The sequence below is a fragment of the Squalius cephalus genome (assembly GCF_949319135.1).
Source record: "Squalius cephalus genome assembly, chromosome: 21".
NCBI lineage: Eukaryota > Metazoa > Chordata > Actinopteri > Cypriniformes > Leuciscidae > Squalius > Squalius cephalus.
In genome coordinates, this window is record NC_137142.1 from 5,995,299 (window position 1) to 6,023,057 (window position 27,759).

The window sequence follows — 27,759 nt, forward strand, 5'->3', positions numbered from 1 at the left end:
CCATTTCCATCATATAAAGTTAAAGCTGCGCTATAGCTTCAGCTGCGAGGTTTCTCTGAATAACGCAGATATACGCATGTGTACAGCTGGATAGGTAGAGGTCTGTATAAAAGGAGTTTATTGTGAGAACTGGTCTGCAAACAGCAGCAGCAGTGCAGAAAGCCCTTATGTGGAGATGGTTTGGGTGTGTTTTATGCAAATGACTAACCTCATGCACACGGCCGCTCATTTAGACTACTCCAAATTCACTAACATCAGAACAATGTTAAGAACAAATTCATGTACGAAGTGCAGTGCCCTTAATGCACACTAAACCCACACTCTCTCGAATACCGCTTCGGCTAAGCGTATCCCATCATGCATTATGTTCGGGAACTCGCGTGCCCCAAAATCGCGAAGAAAACATTTCACTGTAAATTTAATCATAATTAGATATTACATATAATTTGGTAGTAAAACAAAGTGTTGCACATTTTATTGGTGCAAATATGAGAAGGGTGTGTGTATTTTGTACAACATTTGCAACTGCTTTCTATCACTTAATAAGAAGCATCACAATTTTAAATGTTACATAGCGACTACTGAACAGACATTTAGAAGTTTATTTTAAAATGCAAAGTATTGGGAAAAAAAACACTTGCATTTTTTTTTTCTTCAAGTGTCTGGGCCAGCCTAAGAAGACAAGTGGTCAAGTGCAAAGACCACAAACTTGGATATTTGGACAGGGCAAAAGTTTAAATCCCGTCTGGCTATCGCGCTTCCCATAAAGTTTAGACCAAGCGGCAACCTCCCCGTCTCTCTCTTGAAACCAACACGGAAGTGAGTTAAACTGCAACTCATTGACTGGCCGCTTGAGGCTGGCTGCACAAGTGAGTCAAATCTGCATCTCCCCCATGTTAAAATTACCAACTTTACAGCAGAAAAAAACATGTTTACAGCCTGGATCTCTATGTGGCTTTGGTCTATACAGCTAAATTTGCCCTTCATAACAACTGTGAGGGGGGTGAATTTTTTTATAACTCATCCGTTTAGTTGATTAATATTTAAAGTTCTGCATAATTAAGGGTGTGGCCACTTGAGTGACAGGTGGATTGCCGCTGATGTCAATGCTAGCCGTTTGCCGTCACTTCACCTCAGCAAATGTTAGCTGCTGAACTTGCCATCTCTGCAGAGTTTTGTGCTTTTTTTCGGGATTATTTCATACAATTTAATACACCCATTACTTCGCCCACGTCTTAGGATTCCGTCGTTGTCGTTGAGTATCATTCGAGAGAACAACCAGCGCTGTATTTCAGTTGTTTTCCTCTGTGAACATGCACTAATGGATGTCTGACAATTTCGTTGCTTTTTGGAGTTTTCAGATTTAAAAACGTCAATAAAGGCTCATTCGTTCTGCTCTCACGGAACAGATAGATTATAATATGCTTATGTACCGTCAGATGAAATCCTGCAGGTGTCGGCGCTTTCTCCGTCATGCAATAAATGCACATCCTTGAATGAGCGTGGATTTTCTAGCGCATTTACTTGAACTTCATAGGCAATATATCTATGGTTTAACCCAAGCGTCAGCAACCTTGGGCACGTGGTACCTTAACCAATGGCACGATGGCAATATGTGTTCAAGAGTTATTAATGGGTTGAAATCATGGTTGAAACGCTGAAGCACTCTCTCATCCGCATGCCAAATGACAACGTTCACAGTTGCGCAACCTGTGTATATCTATGAGTCCCACCCTACTCTGCCTCTGCTCTGATTGGCTAGTAGGCTGACGCGTTACTATAGTAACGCTGCTGGCAGAGCGGGCTTGATAGCGGTATGTCGGCAATGGCAGGCCCGCTAGCTAAGAAAATTAAAGTTAATGTTCGGGCATTCCAGCCCTCATGGACAGACGAGTGGGGTTTTGTGTTTCAGAAGGACCGTGCTGTGTGCACATTATGTCTTGAAAATGTTGTTTGCCGAACATCGCGTGTTAAACGCCACTTTGAGACCAAGCAAGAGAAAACATTCAAGGATGTGGCAGACAAGGTTGAATCGATCAAACGTGCCGTGTCCAGGTATGGGAAGCAAGCTAACACACTTTAAGTCTTCGCCACGGCCAAAGCTCATGCTACCGAAGCAAGCTATCACATTGCTAATTGCATTGCAAAACGGGGAAAGCCATTCACTGATGGCGAATATATAAAGGAGGCTTTCATCTGTAGCTCAGATGTTTTGTTTTATGGCTTACCAAACAAAGAGACAATAAAATCAAGAATAAAAGGCATTCCCATATCTGCCAGAAGTGTTGAACGACGAACCGAAGAAATGGCAGAAAACGTAAGAGCGCAGCAGACAGGCGGTTTGAAAGAAGCCATGGTATTTAGCATTGCACTTGATGAGAGTGTGGATGTAAATGACATACCACGTTTGGCAGTCGTGGCAAGATACGGTGATGTGACTGTAAGAGAGGAACTATGTTGCTTAAAGCCAATGCCTGAAACAACAAAAGGTGAGGACATAGCCAGAGTTTTTCTGGATCATTTTGAGGAGCGAGGGATTGACATTAGCAAGATTTTTGCAGTGACAACAGATGGTGCCCCCGCCATGGTCGGGAAACAGCGGGGAGCAGTCACATTAATCGAGGATCAAGTTGGTCACCCCATCATGAAACTTCACTGCATAATACACCAAGAAAATCTTTGTGCAAAAATGTCAAATTCAGATCTTAATGAGGTCATGGCTACAGTGGTGAAAGTTGTTAACTTCATAGTTAAGCGATCTGCTCTAACAGTTCACATCTCAGTTATCGACAGTTCACATCTCTGCTCGAGGAAATTAACTGCGCATACAAAGATATCCCTCTCCACACAGCAGTCAGGTGGCTAAGCTGCGGGAAAGTTTTGGAGCGGTTTGTAAGGTGCTTTGATGCTATAAAGGCCTTCCTGGCTGAAAAAGGCCAAGACTTTTTCAAGGCGGAAATTTCTCTGGCATTTCTTTCTTTTTGCTGTATCAAAAACGTACCGAACCGTGACACAAGTGTATCGTATCTAACCGAACCATGAATTTTGTGAACCGTTACACCCCTATACGGACATATGAATTTTGACACCAGTGGCTCGAAGAATACCAGTGGTTAAGGTACCAAGATGGAGCAATGCACTGTGTGTACTGTAAATTCTGTGGGCCTTCAATTGCAGGACTGTCCAAATTTGTAACTGCGTCAAAACAATTCAAACACGAATCATTGAAGCTTCACAATGACAGTATGAAGCACGCGAAGTGTAGAGACAGTTGTGTACTGTATTTTCTATTGCAGTAAATCTATCCCAACCAATGTTAAAGAAAACAAGAAGGCATGTGGTTTAAAAGATGGCAAGTAAAATAAAAAGTACATTTTACTATAAATAATTTGTGTGACCAAATCATGTTTTGCGCCAGTAACTGAAAAAGTTCGTAGCGCAAGTGCCACCAGTGGAAAAGGTTAGTGTAGTTCACTGGTTGTGAAACTTATGTTTCTCACGGACATTACGGGACACCTCAACGAGCTAAATCTCCACCTGCAAGGTGCAGGGCAAACAGTTTTGGACATGTATGACACATGGGCTGCTTTAGTTGGAAAGCTGACAATTTTTTCAAGCGACATTGCCACCTCCACTTTCCGCTACTTCAGACATTTAAGGGAGCTGTCCACGGAGCACAGCATCAGCGCACCAGCACCGTTGAAATATGCAAATACATCAGCGGGCTTGAGTCGGAGTTTACAACAAGATTTCGGGAATTTCAGAAGTATGAGCCCATGTTCTCATTCTTGATTAAACCCAATAGCTTTGATGGACATGAACTGGATTTAGCTCTGATGGATTGGCTGGATATACAGAACGTGGAAATGGAGCTGATTGAGCTGAAGACTTCAACACTGTGGGTGACGAAGTTTGCAGAGCTACGGAAACAGCTGGAAACAGCCGCAAGGCATGATCACGGGACTTGCATCTTCACCTGCTGGATATCTGTACCAGATAAGTTTTGCTGTCTCAGGAAGATTGCATTGGCTTTGCTGACAGTCTTCGGATCAACATATATCTGTGAGCAGATATTCTCACATATGAAGATGATGCTGTGCTCCGTGGACAGCTCCCTTAAGTGTCTGAAGTAGCGGAAAGTGGAGGTGGCAATGTCGCTTGAAAAAATTGTCAGCTTTCCAACAAAAGCAGCCCATGTGTCATACATATCCAAAACTGTTTGCCCTGGGCAAAAATAGGAACTTTTAATTGGCTTTACATCATCAACTGTCACTTTAGCGCGAGGCCCTGTGCAGTTGCAGACTTGGTACTGTCAGTAGCATAACGTTATAGCATTACCTCCCCAGCCTGAGCTAACTCGATCACGTCAGATAGCCAGGCTCCTCAGCTCCACTCATGCCCTGCCTCTTTGCCCATTTTCTGTTAGCTCTGTGGCTATAATGAACAGACTGCGATGTCAAGATTGCAATGCTGGATTATGTTATGTGTGTGTGTGTGTGTAGGCCTGTCGCGATAGTCAATAAATCAATTAATCGCACGATAAAAAAAATGAGCTCGATAATTTTTCCGGCCGCGATAATTCCATTTGCATGCTTGTTTGTTTTCCGCGTCTCTCTCTCGCTCTACCAAATAGACTGGATGACCACTCTCTGTTCCTTAACCCTCGTCAGTTGCATGGTCTTTGTGTGGGGAGGCGGCGCCGCGACGCTTGTCAGTCACATGGTCTTTGTATGGGAAAGCGCCGGCGGGACTGCTTGCGGCGACTGCCGGGAGAGTGAAAAGACGCTAGTTGTGAGTTGGAGGGGAAAAAAAAGAAAAAGATGGAATTGGTTTCAAAGCCAAACGCGAAAGCGAGCCCGATCTCATGAAAATGCGTATCTATACCACGAATGTTATTTCTCGTGCCATTTATACGCCAAAAATAGTTTTTGCGTGCATATGAGACGCACTTTATGGCGTGTAATACGCATGCCCCTAATCCCAACCAAGTATTTTCAGTGTGTAGCATATACACGCAATAAAGTGCGTCTCAGTCTTCCCGACAGTACACAATCACTCGGGCGTTTGTTTAGTCGACAAAGTAACAGGAGGACAGTGCAAAATGGTGTGATATGGCCTGTTGAGGTTTTTTTTGTTTTTTTTTTAATTGTTTACAAAATTGTTTAAATTGTTTACAAAGAATGTATCACTATTTATGTCTGAGCCTAATGTTTAATATTTTTTGAAGTGCAATTTTGTTTACATCCATTTTATTTTTTGTTCTTGGTATTTATTCAAGTGATTTTTTTTGTTAACAGACACTGAGAGTCCATTGCTTTTATAGTTTTTGGTTGTTTTGTTCATTTTTTTTGTGGATATTTAAAATGTTTTCCGTTTTCAATGTTTAATATTCTTAAGAAATAAAAGTTTATAGATCTTTGAAAAGGTGTACCTGCATTATTATGCCATTATCATTATATTCGATGAAAATGGTCTCGAACGACAATATTATCATTATCGCAATAATTTCTTGGACAATTTATCGTCCAGCAAAATTTGTTATCGTGACAGGCCTATGTGTGTGTGTGAGAGAGAGAGACAGGGAGAGGTGCGGGCGCGATCGAACGTGTGTGTGTAGGCCTGTCACGATAACAAATTTTGCTGGACGATAAATTGTCCAAGAAATTATCGCGATAAACGATAATATTGTCGTTCTGAGACCATTTTCATTTAATATAATTATAATGGCATAATAATGCAGGTACACCTTTTCAACGATCTATAAACTTTTATTTCTAAAGAATATTAAACATTGAAAACGGAAAACATTTTAAATATCCAAAAAAATTAACAAAACAACCAAAAACAATGAAAACAATGGACTCTTAAGTGGGTCGCACACCGGACGCGCAGCTCAGCGCCGCGCCGCGCCACGTCTAGGACAACTGTCACCTGAAAATCCTATAACATCAGCAATTTTCTGATTTCTGTAAATAAATATAAAACTAAATGTATATTGCAGCACAGGGTTAAGTCCATATGTACATTAACTACGATTTGAGACACATAAATGTAAATTTAATATAAAACTATTTAAATGGCGCTCTGTGGCGCGGCAGGATTTTGAACACGGTCCTGAGCCGTTGCTGGGCGCCGCGGACAGACGCCGAAAGGCGCCGCCGGTGTGTGTACACTCATATGTGTTCGAATTTAAAAGACGTGGCGCTGCGCGGCACGGCGCTGAGCTGCGCTGCGCGTCCGGTGTGCGACCCCCTTCAGGACCGTGCGAGAGTGGTCATCCAGTCTCTTTGGTAGAGAGAGAGAGACGAGGAAAACAAACAAGCATGCAAATGGAATTATCGTGGCCGTAAAAATTATCGAGCTCATTTTTTTTTTATCGTGCGATTAATTGACTTATCGACTATCGCGACAGGCCTATGTGTGTGTGTGTGTGTGTGAAAGGGAGAGGCACGGGCGCGATCGAACAGTGGAAACATAAACATACTCAGTCATTTTGTTCATACAGGACATCATTCAAACTGCAAAGTGTTTACTTATAATTGTGTACACTCGCAATATAAAACAACATTGTGCTTTTGTCAAACTGTAAACTCGTCAAACTGTAACCTACAACTGTCACCCAACCAAAATCTCTCTCTCTCTCACACACACACACACACACACACTGTTAAAAAGCAAAAAATATTTATCCAACCCCATTCAAAAACAGTCTGTTGGTGCCATCTTTTAGACATTCATCATATTGCATTGGTTTTCATTTCTTGTCCTCAAACAGAGCACAAATCTGTTTATTTTTAAGTTACTCATTCTACATTGAAAGAAAATCAAATGTGTTTTTAATGGAAGTATTATTTTATACAGAAATAAATGATTTATAATTAAGATGAGAATAAAGTTAGTGTTAATTAAAATTTTAAGGAAAACAAATATATTGATCTGAAATGTAGCAAATTAATTTTAAATTCATTCAGGTACAATTACCAAACATATCATGGTCTTTTTATTAATTTAATGAATAAACTAATTATATAAAACAATTGTCAATGCACTACAAATAAACAGGTTCTATGCCTTTACTTTATTAATAAAACCTATTTAAAAAATACAAGGCTTAAGAGATTTATTTTCCTTTGGTGGTACAGCCTGAGACATGCACAATAAAAAAAAAAATTGCCTTCTGCATTTTTGTTTTGCTTTTTCCTCCATTGTACCAAACTCGTACCGAACCGTGAACCGAGGTACGAACCGAACCGTGACTTCTGTGTACCGTTCCACCCCTAGCGTTTACACAACAAAAGCAATCCGGTCGAAAGTGGACAAGCTCAAAATGTTTCAGACCACATTTATACCTGTATTTAGTGTCGTCCACTTGTGATCCGATCGACCGAAACGCATCTTAATACTAGGTGTAAACAGGGCCTCAACTTCATCCCAAATTTAAGCTCTCTTTTTCAAATATCATACTGTGATAGTTCAAAGCAGGCAGCTCATCTTATCCAGCTCTACCAATCATAATGGACCCAAAAGCACATGACATTATTAGCAGAAAGTTCCATTCTTCATCTCCAAACTTTTTAATTAAAAAAATCCTACTTCTTCATACTTTTACACTCTCTGATCCAACTTGACTATAATTTTTCTTCATCAATAGTCTATATCAAGGGGTTTCATTAGGGCGCTTGGGGGTGCAGACTAACTTTTTTTTTTACTACATGCCATGGGATTAATCAATGCATGCTGATGAATGATGTATAATAATAATAATTAATCTGCATACCCTAGTTTTGCACTGATGTAAAAAGACTGACAGTGACACAATAAGACCTAGGCTAATGTTAGCAAAATGTTTTAATCTTTTAACTCTTAAAAAAAATCTATTAAAAAAACATGTATGTTCTTTAATGTTTGATTATAATTTTACTGTCTTCACATAGGGATGGGAATTGATAAGATTTTATCAATAATAATGCCACTGACGATTCTGATTATTGATCCAATTCTTTAACGATTCTCTAACCGATTCTTGATAGCACTGTGTGGAAAAATGTAGTCATATGCTTTTAAAAAAACAAAACAAGTGGTTTTATTTATTTTAAAGCTTAAGCTTGAGTAAGCAAACTGTACTTTTTATATAATTTATGTAATAAATAGAACCTTATTGTAAAGTGTTACTGATTAGTTATACACCGATTCAGACGTCTCCTGAGTTCAGTGTTGGAAAGATCAGTTGTTTTAACCATTCATTAAAATGAATCGGTTCAAAGGAGTCATTAGTTCGCGAATTGGACGTGTCGTGCGTGTTGTGTGATTATCCCAGCAGTTAGGACATGGACATCCAAGATTTGTGTCAACATAGAAAACATTTCATCACTGTAATAATACATTGTAAGTAACATACAAATACAATGTAATGTAGGCTAATCAACGTATTTATAATATTGACTTTTCTATACTTGATTATAGGCTAGCTGCTGCATTTTAAATTATAGATTGAGAGTCCATTGCATGAGGATGATCATATTTGGGGGTCGTGGCATAAAAAAAAGATTGAAAACCCCTGCCCTGGTCTATATAACTATTATGTAAAACTCTTTCTAAAGTCATTCAGTAGCTTTGTGGGAATCGATGAAAAACGTAATCGTTTAAGGGTTAGTTCACGCAAAAATGAAAATTGTCATTTACTCACCCTCAAGTTGTCCCAAACCTGTATGAATTTATTTCTTCTGAACACAAAAGATGATATTTTGAAGAATGTCACGGATCCCCTTGACTTTCAAAGTATTTTTTTTTCCAAACTATGAAAGTCAATGGGGCCCGCCAACTGTTTGGTTCCCCATATTCTTCAAAATATCTTCTTTTGTGTTCAGAAGAATTGAGGGTTAGTAAATGATGACGACATTTACATTTTTTGGTGAACCATTGTCAAAATTTCTTTGTCCACCACTCTTGTTCATCCAAAACAAACTACAAAATAGACTCAAGGTGTTAAATACCGGAATTGTCCTTTAAGATTCGATCACAATCCGAATCCTATAGTCCAGTCATTTTAAACCCAAATGGGGGTCAACGTTGAACAAATTGCAACGGAAGCAAACTCAACTGATTTTGTATCCTCAATATGTCCTGAGTAAGGGAAAAAAAAGTCCTGAAGAATCCCATTAGGGGAAAGTTTCGAAAAAGACCCAAATATAGCCTACTCATACGCCGATTCATTATTTTTCTCACGTGAATAGGTTAAGATTTTTAACCTTTAGATATCACCATGAAAATTACTGAGCTGATTACTTACATCAAAACAAACAAAAAATGTATTACAAGTTTTTGTTTAATTGTTTGTTAACATGGACAAACCTAATTACGTATGTGCTAATTTGCATAAATACCACAACAGATCTAAACATTGGATATAGCCAGGTGAAAATGTCTTGTTGAATCTTGTTGACACATAACAGTAAAATACAAATGTTAAAATCTGAATGGAACCTATTTAGGCTACCCATGAGCATTAATACATTAAGGAAGGAAGAAGTACTTTAGAAACCAGCATTTATTAATTATTATTGCAGGGATGGGGTCCGTGGGACTGTTTCTGGGGGTTCACTTTTTATTTTACCTACCTTTTGTCTTCTGCATTCTCCTTACCATTGTCTCCTGTTCTTCCCTCAGAAACATTAAGTCTTTTACTGTTATGTGTCAACAAGACATTTTCACCTGGCTAGACCCAATGTTTAGATCTGTTGTGGTATTTATGCAAATTGGCACATACATAATTAGATTATGCACCGTTTGTCCATGTTAACAAACAATTAAAAAAAACTTGTAATACATTTTTTGTTTGTCTTGATGCAAGTAATCAACTCAGTAATTTTCATGGTGATCTAAAGGTTAAAAAATGTGCCCTATATTCACGTGAGAAAAAGTATGAATAGGCGTATGAGTAGACTATATTTGGGTCTTTTTCGAAACTTTCCCCTAATGGGATTCTTTGGGGCTTTTTTCCCCCTTTGAGGATACAAAATCAGTTGAGTTTGCTTCTGTTGCAATTTGTTCAACCTTTTTTCATAAAATGACTGGACTACTATTCCATGCCTAAATCCAAACACTTGGTTAACGTTATTGCGAAGTGACTGGTCAGCGTGACAGTACAAAACATCAGATGACAAATGAGGACCCCAAAAACTTACATGTACATCCATCTGTGGCACAAAATGAGGGTCTCTTGGACCATACTGCTCCATTTGGTCGAATCCAGGGTTCATCCCGTGGAAACCTGGTCCGCCTTCATATTCAGACGGGTGGAAGTTCGAGGGTCTTCCCATAAACTCAGGCGGGCAGAAATCAGGACGTCGATCATCAAACTCAGGCGGGCAGAAGTCCGGAGGTCGTTCGCAGAACTCCGGGGAACGGAACCGCGGTGCACAGTCAAGCTCTGGACGGTAGAACCGCGGTCCTGGTGGTCGGTTCCCAAACTCTGAGTGATGCTGGAAACGCGGATCAGGACCGTCAAAAGCCTGGTGGTGGAACTCATGCCTGTCGGGAAAGTCCATCGGGTGGAAAGGCTCATCGTGCATCATGAATCCCTGTGTTTCATGCATAAACCGTCTGTCCCCTTCCATGTTGTCCATCATCATCATTCTGGGGTTTTGGGGCCCGAAGTCGCGATGTGGCCCAGGGAACCTCTGTCCAGGTGGGCCCATCGGGCGGACAGGAGCAGGACCGCGAAACCCGCCGTGAGGAGGAGGTGGTCTGGGTGGAGGAGGTGCTGGCGCTGCCATGCCGTGCTGTGGTCGAGGTCCCATAGCCGGAACATTCCCCTTTCCTTTCAAACGCTTGCGGTTTTTCCCCATTTTCCAACGGTTGGCGGCTAGTGATGTACACAACAGCCACAAGTTGCTCGGTGAGCCGCTAGCGGGCAAGACGAACCGTGTCACTAACACGTTAGTTCGCGCACACAACCATGCAGATGTAATACTGTTCACGTCGCATCAGCGCAACAAAATTAAAATAATAAAACTGTTTTAATACATTTGACTTCAGCTATGAGCAGCTCACTCTGACGTAAACTAACGCTCAACGGTCCACTGACTGCACGCACGGACTCACTTCTCCAAAAACACAACACACGCATAGAAACGATACAAATGGCCGGCGGATGTGACGCAACGGATTCAAAATAAGAGCGCACAAAAGATGGCGTAAAATAAAAAAAGTACACACACAAAAAGGATCTTCTGACGCAGCTCATCGGATCTGTCGATTTTGAATCAATGGATTAATCAAATGAATGTTATTTATAAATACTTGACGGTTGCATGAGGAAACATCATTTTAACGTTTTGAGGTTGCATCATTTTAACGTCGAAAACACAATGGCAGATTTTAAATGAATACATGCATGTATACATTCTTGCAAAAGTATTTTTATAAAAATAATTGTGTGGAGAGTGTGCGCGTCTTCTTTTTCAGTCTATGGTCTTTTTTATTTTTTTATTGAATTTTCAAAATTACAGAATTTGATATCAAGTTCTTTTACACATTTTCACATTTGGTAAGTATAACTTGAAACAACAATAATTTAGAAAAAAAGAAGAAAAGAAACAAACAAAAGATAAAGGGCATCACAAATATAATTAAATTAATTTAGCAGAGATACAGATCTTTGGGCTTTTCGATTTTTTAAAAACTTTACAGACTCAAAATACATTTTAAAGGCTGCTTTAAAATGAGCAAAGTTGGGTTTTGATTTACTCCATTTAGTTTGATGAATATTAAATTTTCCTAATAATAGAAACAAATCGATAACATACATTTTCCTTTTAGAAAAGTCAAATTCATTTGTATGAAGTAAGAGATGACAAATTTAAGACTAGGTTGCAGTTCATTTTAACACTTAGAAATTGAGACATCTCAGTCTATGGTCTTTTTGATTAGCTATCAGATACTGAGTAAAAATGAAGAGAAACGGGCCTATTCAATCTTCCCTGGATGTATTTTTAACGAAGAAATTAAATAATAGCAATCAGGAGAATGGAAGCAGCAAAAAAAAAAAAGCATATTGGCATAAACTATGTTCAGACTTAAGACATAACCGTCTACTAAAGAAAACATCTGTCGTATTTTAACGATTTTCAACTCGGTGGGAAATTTGCAATCATATATTTATATGGTTTAAATAAGCTTTAAAAAATTTAATTTAGTTTAATATTAAGAATTAATTACGAATATTCATTTTAAATATAGTTTAAATATTTTTTCTTTAAAATGTTCTCCTCCAGAACTCCATATGGTGACATGCAGAATCCACCAAAATGACTCTATGAAATCAGTGTCTTCTTCAGTTTTTTGTAGGCTAATAGGTTTAGATATACCAGGAGATTGAGACTAGCTCATATATACTGTAAGTGACACACTTACCTGCGCTATATATATCTATCTATTATACAAGGGAAAGGAAACATTTAGTCATAAGGACAAATAATTAAAAAGAATGCAATGTGTAGGTTGAATTCAGGTTGATTGGGACACTTTTTCCAATTCATCTCAATGGCAAAAAGTGTCCCAATCAGTAAATGTATTACTAGCACTAGCAGACAAGCAACTCTGGTCTGGCAAGTGAGTGGGACAAACTTGGAATAATTAAAGGAAGGTTTGGAAGTGATATGGCTTGTCCTTTGAAACAAGAAGACCTATTTTGGCCAAGTTACTTAAAAATTATAGCTATAGCTAAAAGACTCATATTGTTTCAGAGAAAATCGATAATTACACTAAGTTACATGATTGACAAAAGTTTGTTACATTTAAGCCTTTTTATAAGGGTAAGGCAAAAGACAGATGTAATTAGATTGATAAACAGTAACAAGGTTATGAGATGTATTATGTGAATGCTTAGCTAAAGAGATGTGTATTTATAAGACTTGTATAATTTTTGAGAGACAAGGCCACTGTGTCACCGTATGGTGCTTGGACCCTGATAAGTATAGTGATATTTATATTTAAATCAGTGATGCGTAGTCCTGCATGTAAATGCCATGGTACATGTGCTGACTATCGGGTAGCATCGTATATATTAAGTGTCATCATTATGATCTAATGATTATTTTCTATGATACATTTCTTTTAGAGTTTGTGGCTGCTTTTAGCTTAGAGCACCTGTAATCGATGTAGAAATGAGACGTTTTTTGTTTTTTTTCACAGAAATCATATTTCACTGCGCGATTATTTTGAAGATAATTTGAATGATGTTAAATCAATAAAACAAACTACACAGTCACATTCCTGAGAATGAGAGCTTTCTTTTGATATATGACTTTTCTGTTTTGTGAAATACATAATAAACACATATTCATATTTATATTTCTGCATCGCTATTTGGGGGAGGAGCGATTTTGTGACAATTGTATTTTTAAGCTTTATATACTTTGTGTTCCATATACACAAATGTCATTATGTTCTGTGTAAAGATGAGATTTTAAGATTTAAAATGATACCATATATGGGGTGATAGTATCTCCAACCTTAAAAAATTAAGTTTAAATATAATGAAGTAGTTCTAGGCCCTAGCATCTTTTAAGTTTTATTTATTATACTTAAAATAAATTTGTATATTCGTTTATTTAGTTTTTTTCTTCATCCACAAATGTATGACGTTTGGAAGCACAATTTGATTACCATATAATATAGTTGAATTAACGTAACCTTCTGTCATTTTTACTCTTCAAAGTGTACACTTGCAGGTGTTGATTATATATATATATATTTTATTCTATTTATATTTTATTATAATGTTTTTTTTTTTACAATGTAATGATTTACAGATAGCCCCATTACGTTAAATAATAAGGATAAACAATATTTAAAAAGTATATAATTATCTAATATCTGACTAATTAAAAATTAACTTAAAACATAAAATGCTAAATGGGGCATATCTATAGGCCTATATCTATAGCATTAAAAAAATATATACGTAAAGTATACGTTGTTAAATGTTGAGAGCATGTAGACAGCGACATTACCAGCATGCCACAGAAGTTGCCAGGTAAATGTGTTTGCTGGGAATGACCTTGTTAGCATTATCTCAGGTAGGGTTCATTAAGAGCCACGCCCTAATGTGAGACGAATATAAATGAAGATCAGGTGGGTGGTTTGGTGTAGCTGTGAAGGTGAGGAAGTTTCTTTTAGAAAGGGGACGGTTAATAACTTCTTGTAGCTTAGTTTGTATTAAGAGTGTGTTTTATATTTCCAGGGTTTAAAGGCTCAGAATTAATTCCTACTTGCTGTGATACTCGAGCATAATGGTGAGATTATTGCTTGTTACCTTCACTTTATTGTTACTACTTAACCTCTTTACTGTCTGAATGTTGTGTGTTTGCTTGTTTTGGGCAAACCAGAGGGAGTGCATTTCCATACACATTGGTCAAGCAGGTATCCAGATGGGTAACTCTTGCTGGGAGTTGTATTGCTTGGAGCACGGCTTCCAGCCAGATGGGACCATTGTTGGAGATGGCAGCATATTGGCAGACTCCTCTTTTGGCACTTTCTTCAGTGAAACGGGTGCTGGGAAGCACGTTCCTCGTGCAGTGTTCATTGACCTGGAGCCGACAGTTGTTGGTGAGACTGAACTCCATTCAGGCTTCTTAATCTTATTTCTTTTAAAAACTGTACATCCAGTGTTGCTGTACATCCAGTGTAGCTTATATCCTTATCTCTTTTGTTTGAAATGCAGATGAGATCCGCAACGGACACTATCGACAGCTGTACCACCCTGAGCAGCTCATCAGTGGCAAGGAGGATGCCGCCAATAATTATGCTCGTGGTCACTATACCATTGGCAAGGAGATCGTAGACTCTGTGCTCGACCGGATGCGCAAAATGGTGAGTTTTCAGTTTTGAGGTTCTTTAAAAGTTGTTCATGGAACTGCAGATACTAATGTCTGTGTATTGCCATCACACTGGGGCGGTGTTTGCGTATGGCAGTTGCCATACCCTAGCAGTCAGAGTTTAGATAAAACATCAGCTAATGATGATGCTTGTTAACTTTAGTAGGGCTTTAACCCCCCCTAAATTTCCACCCAGCCCCCCTAAAAATTTGCTATTAACTACACTAATTCGTGATCGCCTCATATGTCATTGATTAAAAGTCATATCAACCCGACTCCTCCCACTATTTCCTCAGCGTCAGAACAGAAGCAGAGGACAACGTGTGCATTTATTGATTATGATATACATGCATCTGTGTAGTTCTTTGTTTGTCATAAATGCAGTTTACATAATATAATGCCGTAGCAATTCAACACGGTTTCCCACTGTAAAATCTGGGCTTTATTCATGAAGTTTCTTTCATCCAAACGGCATGAGACTTTTCCTACTCTTGCTATACTTTAGTGCAATAAAATTGCTTAAACTATAATATTAATTTAATAAATCCAAAGGCAAAACATGCGATAAGTGACCATTCACGATGAGCGCTGCTCTTGATCTTAACGCTGACTTCTCTGATTGGATCCCACTTCAGAAAAACTTTTCACTGAAAAGTTCTTTGGGAACCCAAAATGGTGGTTCTTTGGCATTTTTATTTTGAACACCCCTCTTTTGAAACGCTTCAGTGTCTGGTGACCCTTAAAGACCTCTGCAAGATTACTGTATTTGAATACCCACCTCTTTTCCCTCTGATTCCTCTCTAGGCGGACCAGTGCACCGGTCTGCAAGGGTTCCTGATCTTCCACAGTTTTGGTGGTGGAACCGGCTCTGGTTTCACTTCTCTGCTAATGGAGCGACTATCTGTCGATTACGGTAAAAAGTCAAAGTTGGAGTTTTCTGTATATCCTGCCCCGCAAGTCAGCACGGCTGTGGTTGAGCCCTACAACTCGATTCTTACGACCCACACCACTCTCGAGCACTCGGACTGTTCTTTCATGGTGGATAACGAAGCCATCTTCGACATCTGCAAGCGAAACCTCGATATCGAGCGTCCCTCATACACTAACCTGAACCGGCTCATCGCCCAGATTGTGTCCTCCATTACTGCGTCACTGCGCTTTGACGGCGCCCTAAACGTTGACCTCACGGAGTTCCAGACCAACCTGGTCCCGTACCCTCGCATTCACTTTCCACTGGTCACCTACGCCCCTATCATTTCAGCTGAGAAGGCCTACCATGAGCAACTCTCCGTACCGGAGATCACCAATGCCTGCTTCGAGCCAGCAAACCAGATGGTGAAGTGTGACCCTCGCCGTGGAAAATACATGGCCTGCTGTTTGCTGTACCGTGGTGACGTGGTTCCGAAAGATGTCAACGCCGCAATAGCCAACATCAAGACTCGGCGCTCCATCCAGTTTGTAGACTGGTGTCCTACAGGGTTTAAGGTGGGCATCAACTACCAGCCGCCCACCGTTGTGCCAGGAGGGGATCTGTCCAAAGTGCAGAGAGCTGTGTGCATGCTAAGCAACACCACCGCCATCGCAGAGGCATGGGGACGCCTGGACCACAAGTTTGACCTGATGTACGCAAAGAGGGCTTTTGTTCACTGGTACGTGGGTGAAGGGATGGAGGAAGGCGAGTTCTCGGAGGCTCGGGAAGACATGGCTGCCCTGGAAAAAGACTATGAGGAGGTTGGTGCCGATTCCACGGAGGATTGTGGAGAGGAGGATGAAGAATATTGAAGATGATAAATGTATTTGTAACTGAGTAAATTTTGAGAGCATTAGAAAACTTGTTGCTTCTATGACTAGTTTTGCCTTCATGACCTCGTTTACATGTGGTTGTTTGTGTCCTTGGGCATTTAGGGAACAATTGAGCCACAGTTGAGTTGAAGTCACATTTCATAATGGCGTGGGGTTCATGCATGCCAAATTATCGGGTTTGATTAAATGTAACCATCAGCTTCTTTATGGTTTCTAACCACTTAAAAAAAGCCTTTGTGAACCCATTCGAAAAAAAAGAAAAAAAAATGCTCAATTTAAAGTTTATCTACCTTAAATTTCCAATGCTGGAAGAGGGGGGAAAAGGGTATGTAACTTGGATCAGCGACGCTTGCTGGATACTATAGTATGGGGGCAAAGAACATTAAATGGCTCAAGTGCTGCAGTATCATTGTCAGGGCCAGGTGCCATCTTGAAACATTTAGTCCATTCCACAAATTGCAAGAGGCCAAGTGTTTGAATCTCTTCATCTCAATCAAGCATGCCGCACAAGCCCTGAAAAGTGAAGCCAAAATGTCTCGATCGCCCCCCGGTGACTGGTCCTATTATAGGTCATAAGCCCCGCCTCCCCGTGTTATTCAACGCAACGTGAGACCAACTAAACAATTAAAATACACTTAAAATATCTTTTTTCCAAAGGTAGTTTCTTTTATTTGCTGTCGTTTTTATCACGCTGATGTAAGTTCAAGTGTCTGTTTCAAAAATAAGTTGGTTTTTAGTTAGTTACTAGGGGTGTAAATCGGAGCCTACATGACGATTCGATACGATACCGATTTCTTAAGCCAACGATTCGATTATTTTCGATACTTCAGAATTCCCTGCGATACGATTCGATTCGATTCAATACGATTCAATACTAGATTTTTACATTATCTATTAAGTTTCAAATAAATCAACAAAAATAATAAATAATTTGCCTTTTATTGAGAATACAGAATACAATTGCATGTAACAAAGAAATTGTTTTTCCACCTCCACGAATGAGTGTTGTTCATTATGTCACCTTGTTGAGGTAAATTGTAGTTTTCCTTGCTTTACCCCGGTCTTACAGTAAAAAAGATGACTGTGAAAAATAGTAGAATTAAATTAAATACATTTATGGTGACATTACTACAATTTATTTAATTAAACGCATTTATGGTGAAATTACTACATTTTCATGTCAATCTGTGTTCATTTTGACCACGAAACATGTGCTGTCACTTTAATTCAGCGCGTGCAGCACAGCAGAAATAGACTCGGTGCGGAAACGATCTCTGCACTGCTGTGCACCGCAACTGGAACGGATAAACGGACCGCAACCGCGTGCAGTGTGAAAGCTCTGACCTGTTAACATGGGTACTGAAAAAAATATGCACCGCATACGCAAACGGAGTATGTGTGAAACGGGCGCAATCAGACAAACGCTCCATCTGTTTTCCTGAAGCCAAAATACATCCACACCCATGACTTGACGCCGACTGGAGTGTGTAACATTTCACTGTCATTTCCAGCTCGCTCTGACGGATCCATGTCAGACTCAACAATGTGTGTGAACATAGATAGACTGTGAAACGTAAGTAACGCGTGTGAAGCGGTGTGAAGAAGACAATAATGAGGTTAGCGCCACCCGCAGCTTAGTAGGTTGTACGCATATGTCGGAGCAAATGCTGAAAATAGACGGGCGGCAAAATAAACACATTAATCGATACTCTCGCGGACGCATCGATGCATCGAATCGTCGGCTGTATAATCGATGCATCGATACAAATCGATTAATATTTACACCCCTATTAGTTACGTGATGCGGTGGTGTAACGTCATGATTGACAGCTGTGATTGACAGGTTCTCTGAGCGAAGTAGTCACTGAAGCACCAACGGACATTTTTTCGGGATCTTCAGAAGACTGAGGAGATTGTATTTACTTTGTTTTAATAAGCTTCTCGTCGTACTGCAATCAATTTTTAAAAAAGTGTGCAGAATCCACTCTCCCTGAGTGCATTCGGCGAGAGTGAGGGCGGAGCGTTGATTTCGCGGCTTTACTTCCTGCTCACTACTGCGCAGGTCTGGTCCCGAGATCGCTACTGCGCAGACTCAAGTTCCAATATGTCAGCGCCATATCGGGACACTGGCGGCTTCAGTTCTCATCAATGGAAGAGAGCAAAGGGGCGTCGTCCATCTTTTTTTACAGTCTATGATCTCACTGAGTAAATCTGCTTCATATTAAGTGTTTACAGGGGTGTAAGGGGTTAAATCCCAATTTAACCCCTGTGTAAGGGTACCTGAAAACTGTAACAGTACAGATGCCTCCCAGTGCAATTGACTCCATTACAAGTCACCATTTCATTACCTCTTTAGTAAGTCTAAGCCTGATTTCACAGACAGGGCTTGGATTTATTGATAATTTTTCTTATGATGTAACATGCATACACTGTTATTGCCTCTCAGTCATAACATCTTATATTAATGTTATGCACAAACTTGACTTGTGGACTCGGTCCTTATTTGCGAAACCACCTCCATCTAAAGGACATATATTATCTTTTAGCTTGGCCATCCCAGATGCCTCCCTGTACATTTATAAGACATTTTGAACAAATATTTTTAATTTGAGAAATATTCTTTATATATATATATATATAGTATCACAATGTCTTACTGTAGGCATTTTGTAAGTGTTATAAGAAAATGCAAATGAAATGTGCCCTATAGGCCTATGTACAAATCAACTGCTAGTGGAAATTAAAAAGACTGTAGAAAGAAAAGTTAATGTCTTCATAAAATATGCTAATTTATTCAGTAAATATAACAGTATGATTTGAAAACTGAAATGAAATGTTAGAGCAGTAATGTAAACATCAGCAGATTATAGAAGATACACAGACAGTAAACATTTTTTGAAACATTGCCCTTTGACTTTAAATTCAAATGTCTTTTACTTTTACTTTAGTATTATTCAAGTCAGCTCCCGATGCAGTGTCATTCATTGTGACGCTGAATGACAGAACAAGTTTATTTAATTTTTTAGAATACAATACAATCACTCTAAAATAGATGACAACTCACACCTAGTAGCCCAGGCAAAGTAACTCATTTTGGAGCCAAAAATAGAACTAATTGTAAAATATTTTTTTTCAGCTTAGATCATTTCTATGAGGTGTCCAGAACAACATACTAAAAGTCCTAAGAAATCCTAGTTGAGGAAATATGTTAAATTCTCATCAATCCGAGATGTGTGCCAATAAGGCCAGGCAACAATATATCCCAATGGAGCTATTTTTTTCCTTTACTCCTATCAAAATGAAACTTTACACAATGAAAGTACCCATGAAAAGTAAAAAATTTTGTATTACAAGTTTCTTTGAAAATGAATTTTAATATGCAAATGAGCTATACACTAATCGAATATAGGCTACCCAAAATAGGCTTAATAGGCTTAATTTCTTCCTTTACTCCTACCACAATAAAACTTTACACAATGAAAGTCTACAAGAAAAGTAAAACATTTTGTATTAGAAGTTTCTTTGAAAATGAATTTGAATATGCAAATGAGCAATATACTTATCGAATATGCCCAAAATACACTAATGGACTTATTTTTTCCTTTACTCCTATCACAATCAAACCTCACACAGTGAAAGTGTACGTGAAAAGTAACATTTTTGTTTTACAAGTTTCTTTAAAAAATCTATTTTAAATATGTAAATGAGCTCAACACTAGGCCTAATTGACTTATGGCCAAGAAACCATAAAGTCACAAGTAGAAAATACAGGGGCCAAATAACTAACACATTCATGTCCATTCAGTAAGTTAACCTATGCATAAACAGTCACTTGCCACACTTACCTGGGTTACTTGCCACAAAAAGACTTATATTGACCTTAAGAATCGATTGCACAATCTTGCCTCCAGTTGCTTTTTAAATTCTTTTTTTTTTTTTTTTGCGAGCAAGCCTTACCTAATGACATTCCCCCACAGATAACATCAGAAGAAAGAATAGCCATCTTAGTCATTAGTAACGTGGTGAGATTAAATTTTGGGCTGGTGGATTTACAAATGATTGGTATTGTTGGTAAGATTACGAGATTACAGGCAGAAGTCATTCTTACCAACTAAACGATTCACTCTCACACAGAAGACAGATGAAAAACCAGATAGACACACTTTCCAGACATTCCAGCTCTTTAAAATAATTTAGCCAGACACCACAACTGCTTCTCTTTTTGTAGTTAGCAAGTATTTCAGACCAGGCGGGCCACACATCAGACTTCCACCGTTTGTAAAGTAGCTTTGCAGTGTTATGAGAAGCTAGCAACAGCAATATCTAGGTTAGTTAAAGAAAAACTAAAAAAAAAAACTAAAAAAAAACCTAAAAAACACCAAAAAGAAACCTCCCCTGTTGTTGCTATTGTTGTGGTGGGGAGGCTTGTGTGCCTCCGTGGCCCTGAAGACTATACCGGCGGGGGTTATACCCATGGCAGGTACTACCAAGCCAGGCAGTTTTCAGGTTAGAGGCCAGTCTAAAAGCAGCATTGCCATCACCCATTGGTAGTAGGATGATTGGATGAAGATTGGGCCGATGTATTTGTCATACATATGAATGGTGTTTCTGCCTATGCAAATTAGGACATATTCAATAAGTGTGGCGCTCATGTGCATATTCAAATTCATTTCAAAAGAAACTTGTAATACAAAAAAAGTTACTTTTCATGTATACTTTTACTATGTAAAGTTTTATTGTGGTAGGAGTAAAGGAAAAAAAAAAAGCTTACAGTGAGGAAAATAAGTATTTGAACACCCTGCTATTTTGCAAGTTCTCCCACTTGGAAATCATGGAGGGGTCTGAAATTGTCATCGTAGGTGCATGTCCACTGTGAGAGACATAATCTAAAAAAAAAAAATCCAGAAATCACAATATATGATTTTTTAACTATTTATTTGTATGATACAGCTGCAAATAAGTATTTGAACACCTGTCTATCAGCTAGAATTCTGACCCTCAAAGACCTGTTAGTCTGCCTTTAAAATGTCCACCTCCACTCCATATCTATAGGCCTATCTAGCATTAAAAAAAGATACGTAAAGTATATGTTGTTAAATGTTGCGAAAATGTAGACAGCGACATTACCATAGCAGAAATGCAACGTGCCACAGAAGTTGCCAGGTAAATGTGTTTGCTGGGAATGACCTTGTTAGCATTATCTCAGGTAGGGTTCATTAAGAGCCACGCCCTAATTTGAGACGAATATAAATGAAGATCAGGTGGGTGGTTTGGTGTAACTGTGAAGGTGAGGAGGTTTCTTTTAGAAAGGGGACGGTTAATAACTTCTTGTAGCTTAGTTTGTATTAAGAGTGTGTTTTATATTTCCAGGGTTTAAAGGCTCAGAATTAATTCTTACTTGCTGTGATACTCGAGCATAATGGTGAGATTATTGCTTGTTACCTTCACTTTATTGTTACTGCTTAACCTCTTCACTGTCTGAATGTTGTGTGTTTGCTTGTTTTGGGCAAACCAGAGGGAGTGCATTTCCATACACATTGGTCAAGCAGGTATCCAGATGGGTAACTCTTGCTGGGAGTTGTATTGCTTGGAGCACGGCTTCCAGCCAGATGGGACCATTGTTGGAGATGGCAGCATATTGGCAGACTCCTCTTTTGGCACTTTCTTCAGTGAAACGGGTGCTGGGAAGCATGTTCCTCGTGCAGTGTTCATTGACCTGGAGCCGACAGTTGTTGGTGAGACTGAACTCCATTCAGGCTTCTTAATCTTATTTCTTTTCAAAACTCTTGTTGCTGTACATCCAGTGTAGCTTATATCCTTATCTCTTTTGTTTGAAATGCAGATGAGATCCGCAACGGACACTATCGACAGCTGTACCACCCTGAGCAGCTCATCAGTGGCAAGGAGGATGCCGCCAATAATTATGCTCGTGGTCACTATACCATTGGCAAGGAGATCGTAGACTCTGTGCTGGACCGGATGCGCAAAATGGTGAGTTTTCACTCTTCAGTTTTGAGGTTCTTTAAAGGTTGTTCATGGAACTGCAGATACTAATGTCTGTGTATTGCCATTGCACAAAAGTTTCTTTTAAAGGGTAACTCTTGCCAAAATGCAACCAAGGTTCTTTGTTAATCTACCCGAGGCAAACTTTCGTTTAAAAGCATAATTAGAATGGAAGGGAGTGGTCACTTAGAATGGTCACTTAAGTTTGACCATATCATCTTTTTAGGTTAAATGCCTTGTGAATGGGGCACTTATGATGGCATCAAATCACTATTTTTAAAACACTAAGGAGGCTCGATACAACATGAAACTTTGCTCAAAGTATCACTCTACACATGAACTCGAGCATTGAGGACATTGTTTACACGGTTTACTAAAAAGAGAGATTTTGAAGAACTCACTGTAGCTGTGTCCACCGGGATTTTGACAGTCAAAAATAGTCGATTTCCGAATGCGAATGAACTAACTCTGAATTTTAGTATTGCCTCTTATGAGGGTCCTCTTTCAAATACAAGGTCAATATTGATTCACTAATGAGAAAACAACAAACTATTTGTGAATTTATATTGAAGTAAGCTTTAGGAGCTTTCCATCTTTACTCTCCTCCCTGTTACGGAGATCGACTATTTTTGACTGACAAAATGCTGGCGGACGGAAACACAGTTTGTTGGAAACTCCAGAACACAGGAGTTGTTCTTTTTTAGTAAACTCTTTGTACACCATGTTCTCAATGCTCGAGTTCATGTGTAGAGCCCTTAGTGATACTTCGAGCAAAGTTTCATGTGTCGAACCTTAGTGTTTTAAAAATGGCAATTTTTGATGCTATCATAAGTGCCCCATTCACAAGGCATTTAACCTAAAACGAAAATATGGTCAAACTTAAGTGGCGTTTCCATTCCAATTATGCTTTTAAACGAAAGTTTGCCTCGAGTAGATTCACCAAAATGCAACCTAGGGTCTTTTTGTTAGTTACCCTTTAATGTTCTTCACTCTTAGGAAAATGCATGTTTTAAGAACGGTTCACTGAGAAGTTCTCTGGCATTTATTTTGAACACCCCTCTTTTGAAACAGTTAAGTGTGTGTGGTGACCCTTAAAGACCTCTGAAAGATTACTGTATTTGAATACCCACCTCTTTTCCCTCTGATTCCTCTCTAGGCGGACCAGTGCACCGGTCTGCAAGGGTTCCTGATCTTCCACAGTTTTGGTGGTGGAACCGGCTCTGGTTTCACTTCTCTGCTAATGGAGCGACTATCTGTCGATTACGGTAAAAAGTCAAAGTTGGAGTTTTCTGTATATCCTGCCCCGCAAGTCAGCACGGCTGTGGTCGAGCCCTACAACTCGATTCTTACGACCCACACCACTCTCGAACACTCGGACTGTTCTTTCATGGTGGATAACGAAGCCATCTTCGACATCTGCAAGCGAAACCTCGATATCGAGCGTCCCTCATACACTAACCTGAACCGGCTCATCGCCCAGATTGTGTCCTCCATTACTGCGTCACTGCGCTTTGACGGTGCCCTAAATGTTGACCTCACGGAGTTCCAGACCAACTTGGTCCCGTACCCTCGCATTCACTTTCCACTGGTCACCTACGCCCCTATCATTTCAGCCGAAAAGGCCTATCATGAGCAACTCTCCGTACCGGAGATCACCAATGCCTGCTTCGAGCCAGCAAACCAGATGGTGAAGTGTGACCCTCGCCGTGGAAAATACATGGCCTGCTGTTTGCTGTACCGTGGTGACGTGGTTCCGAAAGATGTCAACGCCGCCATAGCCAACATCAAGACTCGGCGCTCCATCCAGTTTGTAGACTGGTGTCCTACAGGGTTTAAGGTGGGCATCAACTACCAGCCGCCCACCGTTGTGCCAGGAGGGGATCTGTCCAAAGTGCAGAGAGCCGTGTGCATGCTAAGCAACACCACCGCCATCGCAGAGGCATGGGGACGCCTGGACCACAAGTTTGACCTTATGTATGCAAAGAGGGCTTTTGTTCACTGGTACGTGGGTGAAGGGATGGAGGAAGGCGAGTTCTCGGAGGCTCGGGAAGACATGGCTGCCCTGGAGAAAGACTATGAGGAGGTTGGTGCCGATTCCACGGAGGATTGTGGAGAGGAGGATGAAGAATATTGAAGATGATAAATGTATTTGTAATGGAGTAAATAAACTTGAGAGCATTAGAAAACTTGTTGCTTCTATGACTAGTTTTGCCTTCATGACCTCGTTTACATGTGGTTGTTTGTGTCCTTGGGCATTTTGGAAACATAATGGAGCCACAGTTCAGCTGAAGTCACATTTCAGTGGCATGGGGTTCATGCATGCCAAATTATTGGGTTTGATTAAATGTAATAGTCAGTTACTTATGGTTTCTAACCACTTAAAAAAAAAAAAGCCTTTGTGAACCCATTCCAAAAAATGTTCAAATTTAAAGTTTATCTACCTTAAATTTCCAATGCTGGAAGAGGGGGGGGAAAGGGTAACTTGGATCAGTGAAGCTTGCTGGATACTATAGTATGGGGGCAAAGAACATTAAATGGCTCAAGTGCTGCAGTATCATTGTCAGGGCCAGGTGCCATCTTGAAACATTTAGTCCATTCCACAAATTGCAAGAGGCCAAGTGTTTGAATCTCTTCATCTCACTGAGTAAATCTGCTTCATATTAAGTGTTTACAGGGGTGTGCAATCCCAATTTAACCCCTGTGTAAGGGTACCTGAAAACATAAGTAACAGTACAGATGCCTTCCAGTGAAATTGACTCCATTACAAGTCACCATTTCATTACCTCTTTAGTAAGTCTAAGCCTGATTTCACAGACAGGGCATGGATTTATTGATCACTCTTCTTATGCAACATGCATACACTGTTATTGCTTCTCAGTCATAACATCTTATATTCATGTCATTCACAAACTTGACTTGTGGACTCAGTCCTTATTTGGGAAAACATCTCCATCTAAAGGACATGTATTGTCTTTTAGCTTGGCCATCCCAGATGCCTCCCTGTAAATTTATGTAAAAGACATTTTGAACATATTTTTAATTCGAGAAATATTCTTATATATTGTATCTCAAAATGTCGTGATGTAGACATTTTGTAAGAAGTGTTATAAGAAAATGCAAATGATATATGCACTATATGCACAAATAAACTGCTAGTGTAAGGGGAAAAGACTATGTAGAAAGAAAAGTTAATGTCTTCATAAAATGTATTCATCAATTTATTTGCTCATTTATTCAGTAAATATAACAGTATGATTTGAAAACTGAAATGAAATGTTAGAGCAGTAATGTAAACATCAGCAGATTATAGAAGATACACAGACAGTAAACATTTTTTGAAACATTGCCCTTTGACTTTAAATTCAAACGTTCCCGATGCAGTGTCATTCATTGTGACGCTGAATGACAGAAGTTTATTTTATTTTTTAGAATACAATAAATCACTCTAAAATAGATAACTCACACACCTAGGAAGCTTTAGCTTAGCAGCGCCCAGAGAATGTGTTTTCGTTTCGGCGCCACCATAACTCAATGATGACTAGTCAATACAGTCAGTCAGCTGCAGTTTTGTACCATATCTCTTCAGACTCATTCAGAAGGCGGGTCCCACTTTGAAACGATGACATTAATTGGTTTCATTACAGGTGAGTGACAATTCATCTATATCTGCTGCCTGTCTTCATAGCCCGATATGCTTTTGTGATGAATCTTAATTAATGGCCAGTATGTAGTGATTTGCCTTTAAGTGTAATGATTTTATTTTTTATTTTTTTCTAAAAATGGACATTATTTTGGAAAATCACAATCAGTATCGGTAAAATCTTAACAAAAAGTATTGGTATCACATCATCACCCATCCCTACTTCAGAGTAGGGTGACCACCTGCTAATAAGCCCAAGGGGGGACAAGGGGTATGTTTCTGAGGGACAATGTGGGACACTGCCTGGCGCGGCGGTGCCCCCACCCCACGGGCAGACTCACTGATAGTGGTTTACCCATTTCTAGCACATACCACCTTACATGGTAATAATGCCCTATTCCCCTAAACATGAGTAGCCTAATTGCTGATGTATGCTCATGAATAGGCCAACCAATGTGTATTTTTTTTCTAAATAAAGATTCATAATATTTTGAACATTCAATGAATTGACAGATGTACTTCCACTTAAGATTTACTATTTAATTTGATTTATTTTTCATTACAATTTATTCACTTTAAATAAATTATAATATAAAATTATAGGATTAACAGGAATTGTAGTTGCTCAACACCACAGGAACAGTAAAAAAAAAAAAGTATTTAAAAAAAATACGATTGACATTGTATTCCCCTCCATGTCCGATTGAGAAGGACGTTTTGCAAAGGTCACAAAAAGCCCTCTCGGTATCCTCCTCAACACCTTTCAGCCACAAATATTCATTTTCCCAGTCTTTCTTGTACCCACACCTTCTCTTTTTAATTGATGATGACGGTGCCTCTCAGTCTCTTTCTCGAATTTTTCGAATTGGAAAGCGCGCATCTAAAAGTTCCTTCCTTCCCAGTGTGTCTGGTATGCGCGTGCGTGCGCTGTCATGACAACAACGAAAAAGTTGACAACAACCTAGTCAGCAGTTCAACTGAGGGTGGGTGTGGCAACAATAGCGTGCTGAAATGTCAAGTAATGTTCGTTTGTCTGCTTGGGGCTCGAGGATATAGAGCGACCAACTTTTTTTTGAGCAAGCATAGATTATGCGTGACACGGTCTCAATTTGCGGGACGCATGAATTGGGCTTCAAACGCTGTGCGCGCACGCGCTACGCGGGACGGGTGGTCACCCTACTTCAGAGCGGTATGTCATATCCCATAATTCATTACGTTCAGGAACTTATGTGCCCCGTTTTGGCGACATATGTAGGAAAACTTTCCTGTGTAGGTTAAATTAATTATATATTAGGCCTATATAACTTGTGTTGGAAATTTTTTGATTTTTTACTAAATTAGAATCACCACAATTAAACTGCGTTTGATACTAAGGACTGAACAGACATTTTAAAGTTTAATTTAAGGAGTGTCCACTTGAATACTTGGGTCAAA

General features: G+C 39.4%; 3 protein-coding genes across 4 annotated transcripts in view; 2 read left to right on the forward strand and 1 right to left on the reverse strand.

The window, feature by feature from the left end:
• The window catches only part of LOC307149573 (uncharacterized protein), a 38,238-nt gene extending 27,088 nt beyond the window's left edge, over positions 1–11,150 (reverse strand). For both annotated transcript variants that reach the window (XM_079855947.1, XM_079855946.1), the window contains exon 1: positions 10,185–11,150. In XM_079855947.1, coding sequence (XP_079712073.1) covers positions 10,185–10,847 — 663 coding nt within the window. In that variant the 5' untranslated portion in view covers positions 10,848–11,150. The remainder of the gene's footprint in view (positions 1–10,184) is intronic.
• Positions 11,151–14,220: 3,070 nt separating this feature from the next.
• LOC307149417 (tubulin alpha-1B chain-like) lies at positions 14,221–16,681 on the forward strand. The gene is made up of 4 exons (XM_079855718.1): positions 14,221–14,297; positions 14,391–14,610; positions 14,726–14,874; positions 15,684–16,681. Exons 1-4 carry the CDS (start codon positions 14,295–14,297, stop codon positions 16,659–16,661), a joined length of 1,350 nt encoding a protein of 449 aa, XP_079711844.1. The 5' UTR covers positions 14,221–14,294; the 3' UTR covers positions 16,662–16,681.
• A 5,397-nt stretch (positions 16,682–22,078) lies between these two features.
• On the forward strand, positions 22,079–24,853 carry LOC307149799 (tubulin alpha-1B chain-like). Its single transcript, XM_079856366.1, has 4 exons — positions 22,079–22,104; positions 22,198–22,417; positions 22,525–22,673; positions 23,842–24,853. The coding sequence occupies exons 1-4, from the start codon at positions 22,102–22,104 to the stop codon at positions 24,817–24,819; spliced, it is 1,350 nt and encodes a 449-aa protein (XP_079712492.1). The 5' UTR covers positions 22,079–22,101; the 3' UTR covers positions 24,820–24,853.
• Positions 24,854–27,759: the final 2,906 nt, after the last annotated feature.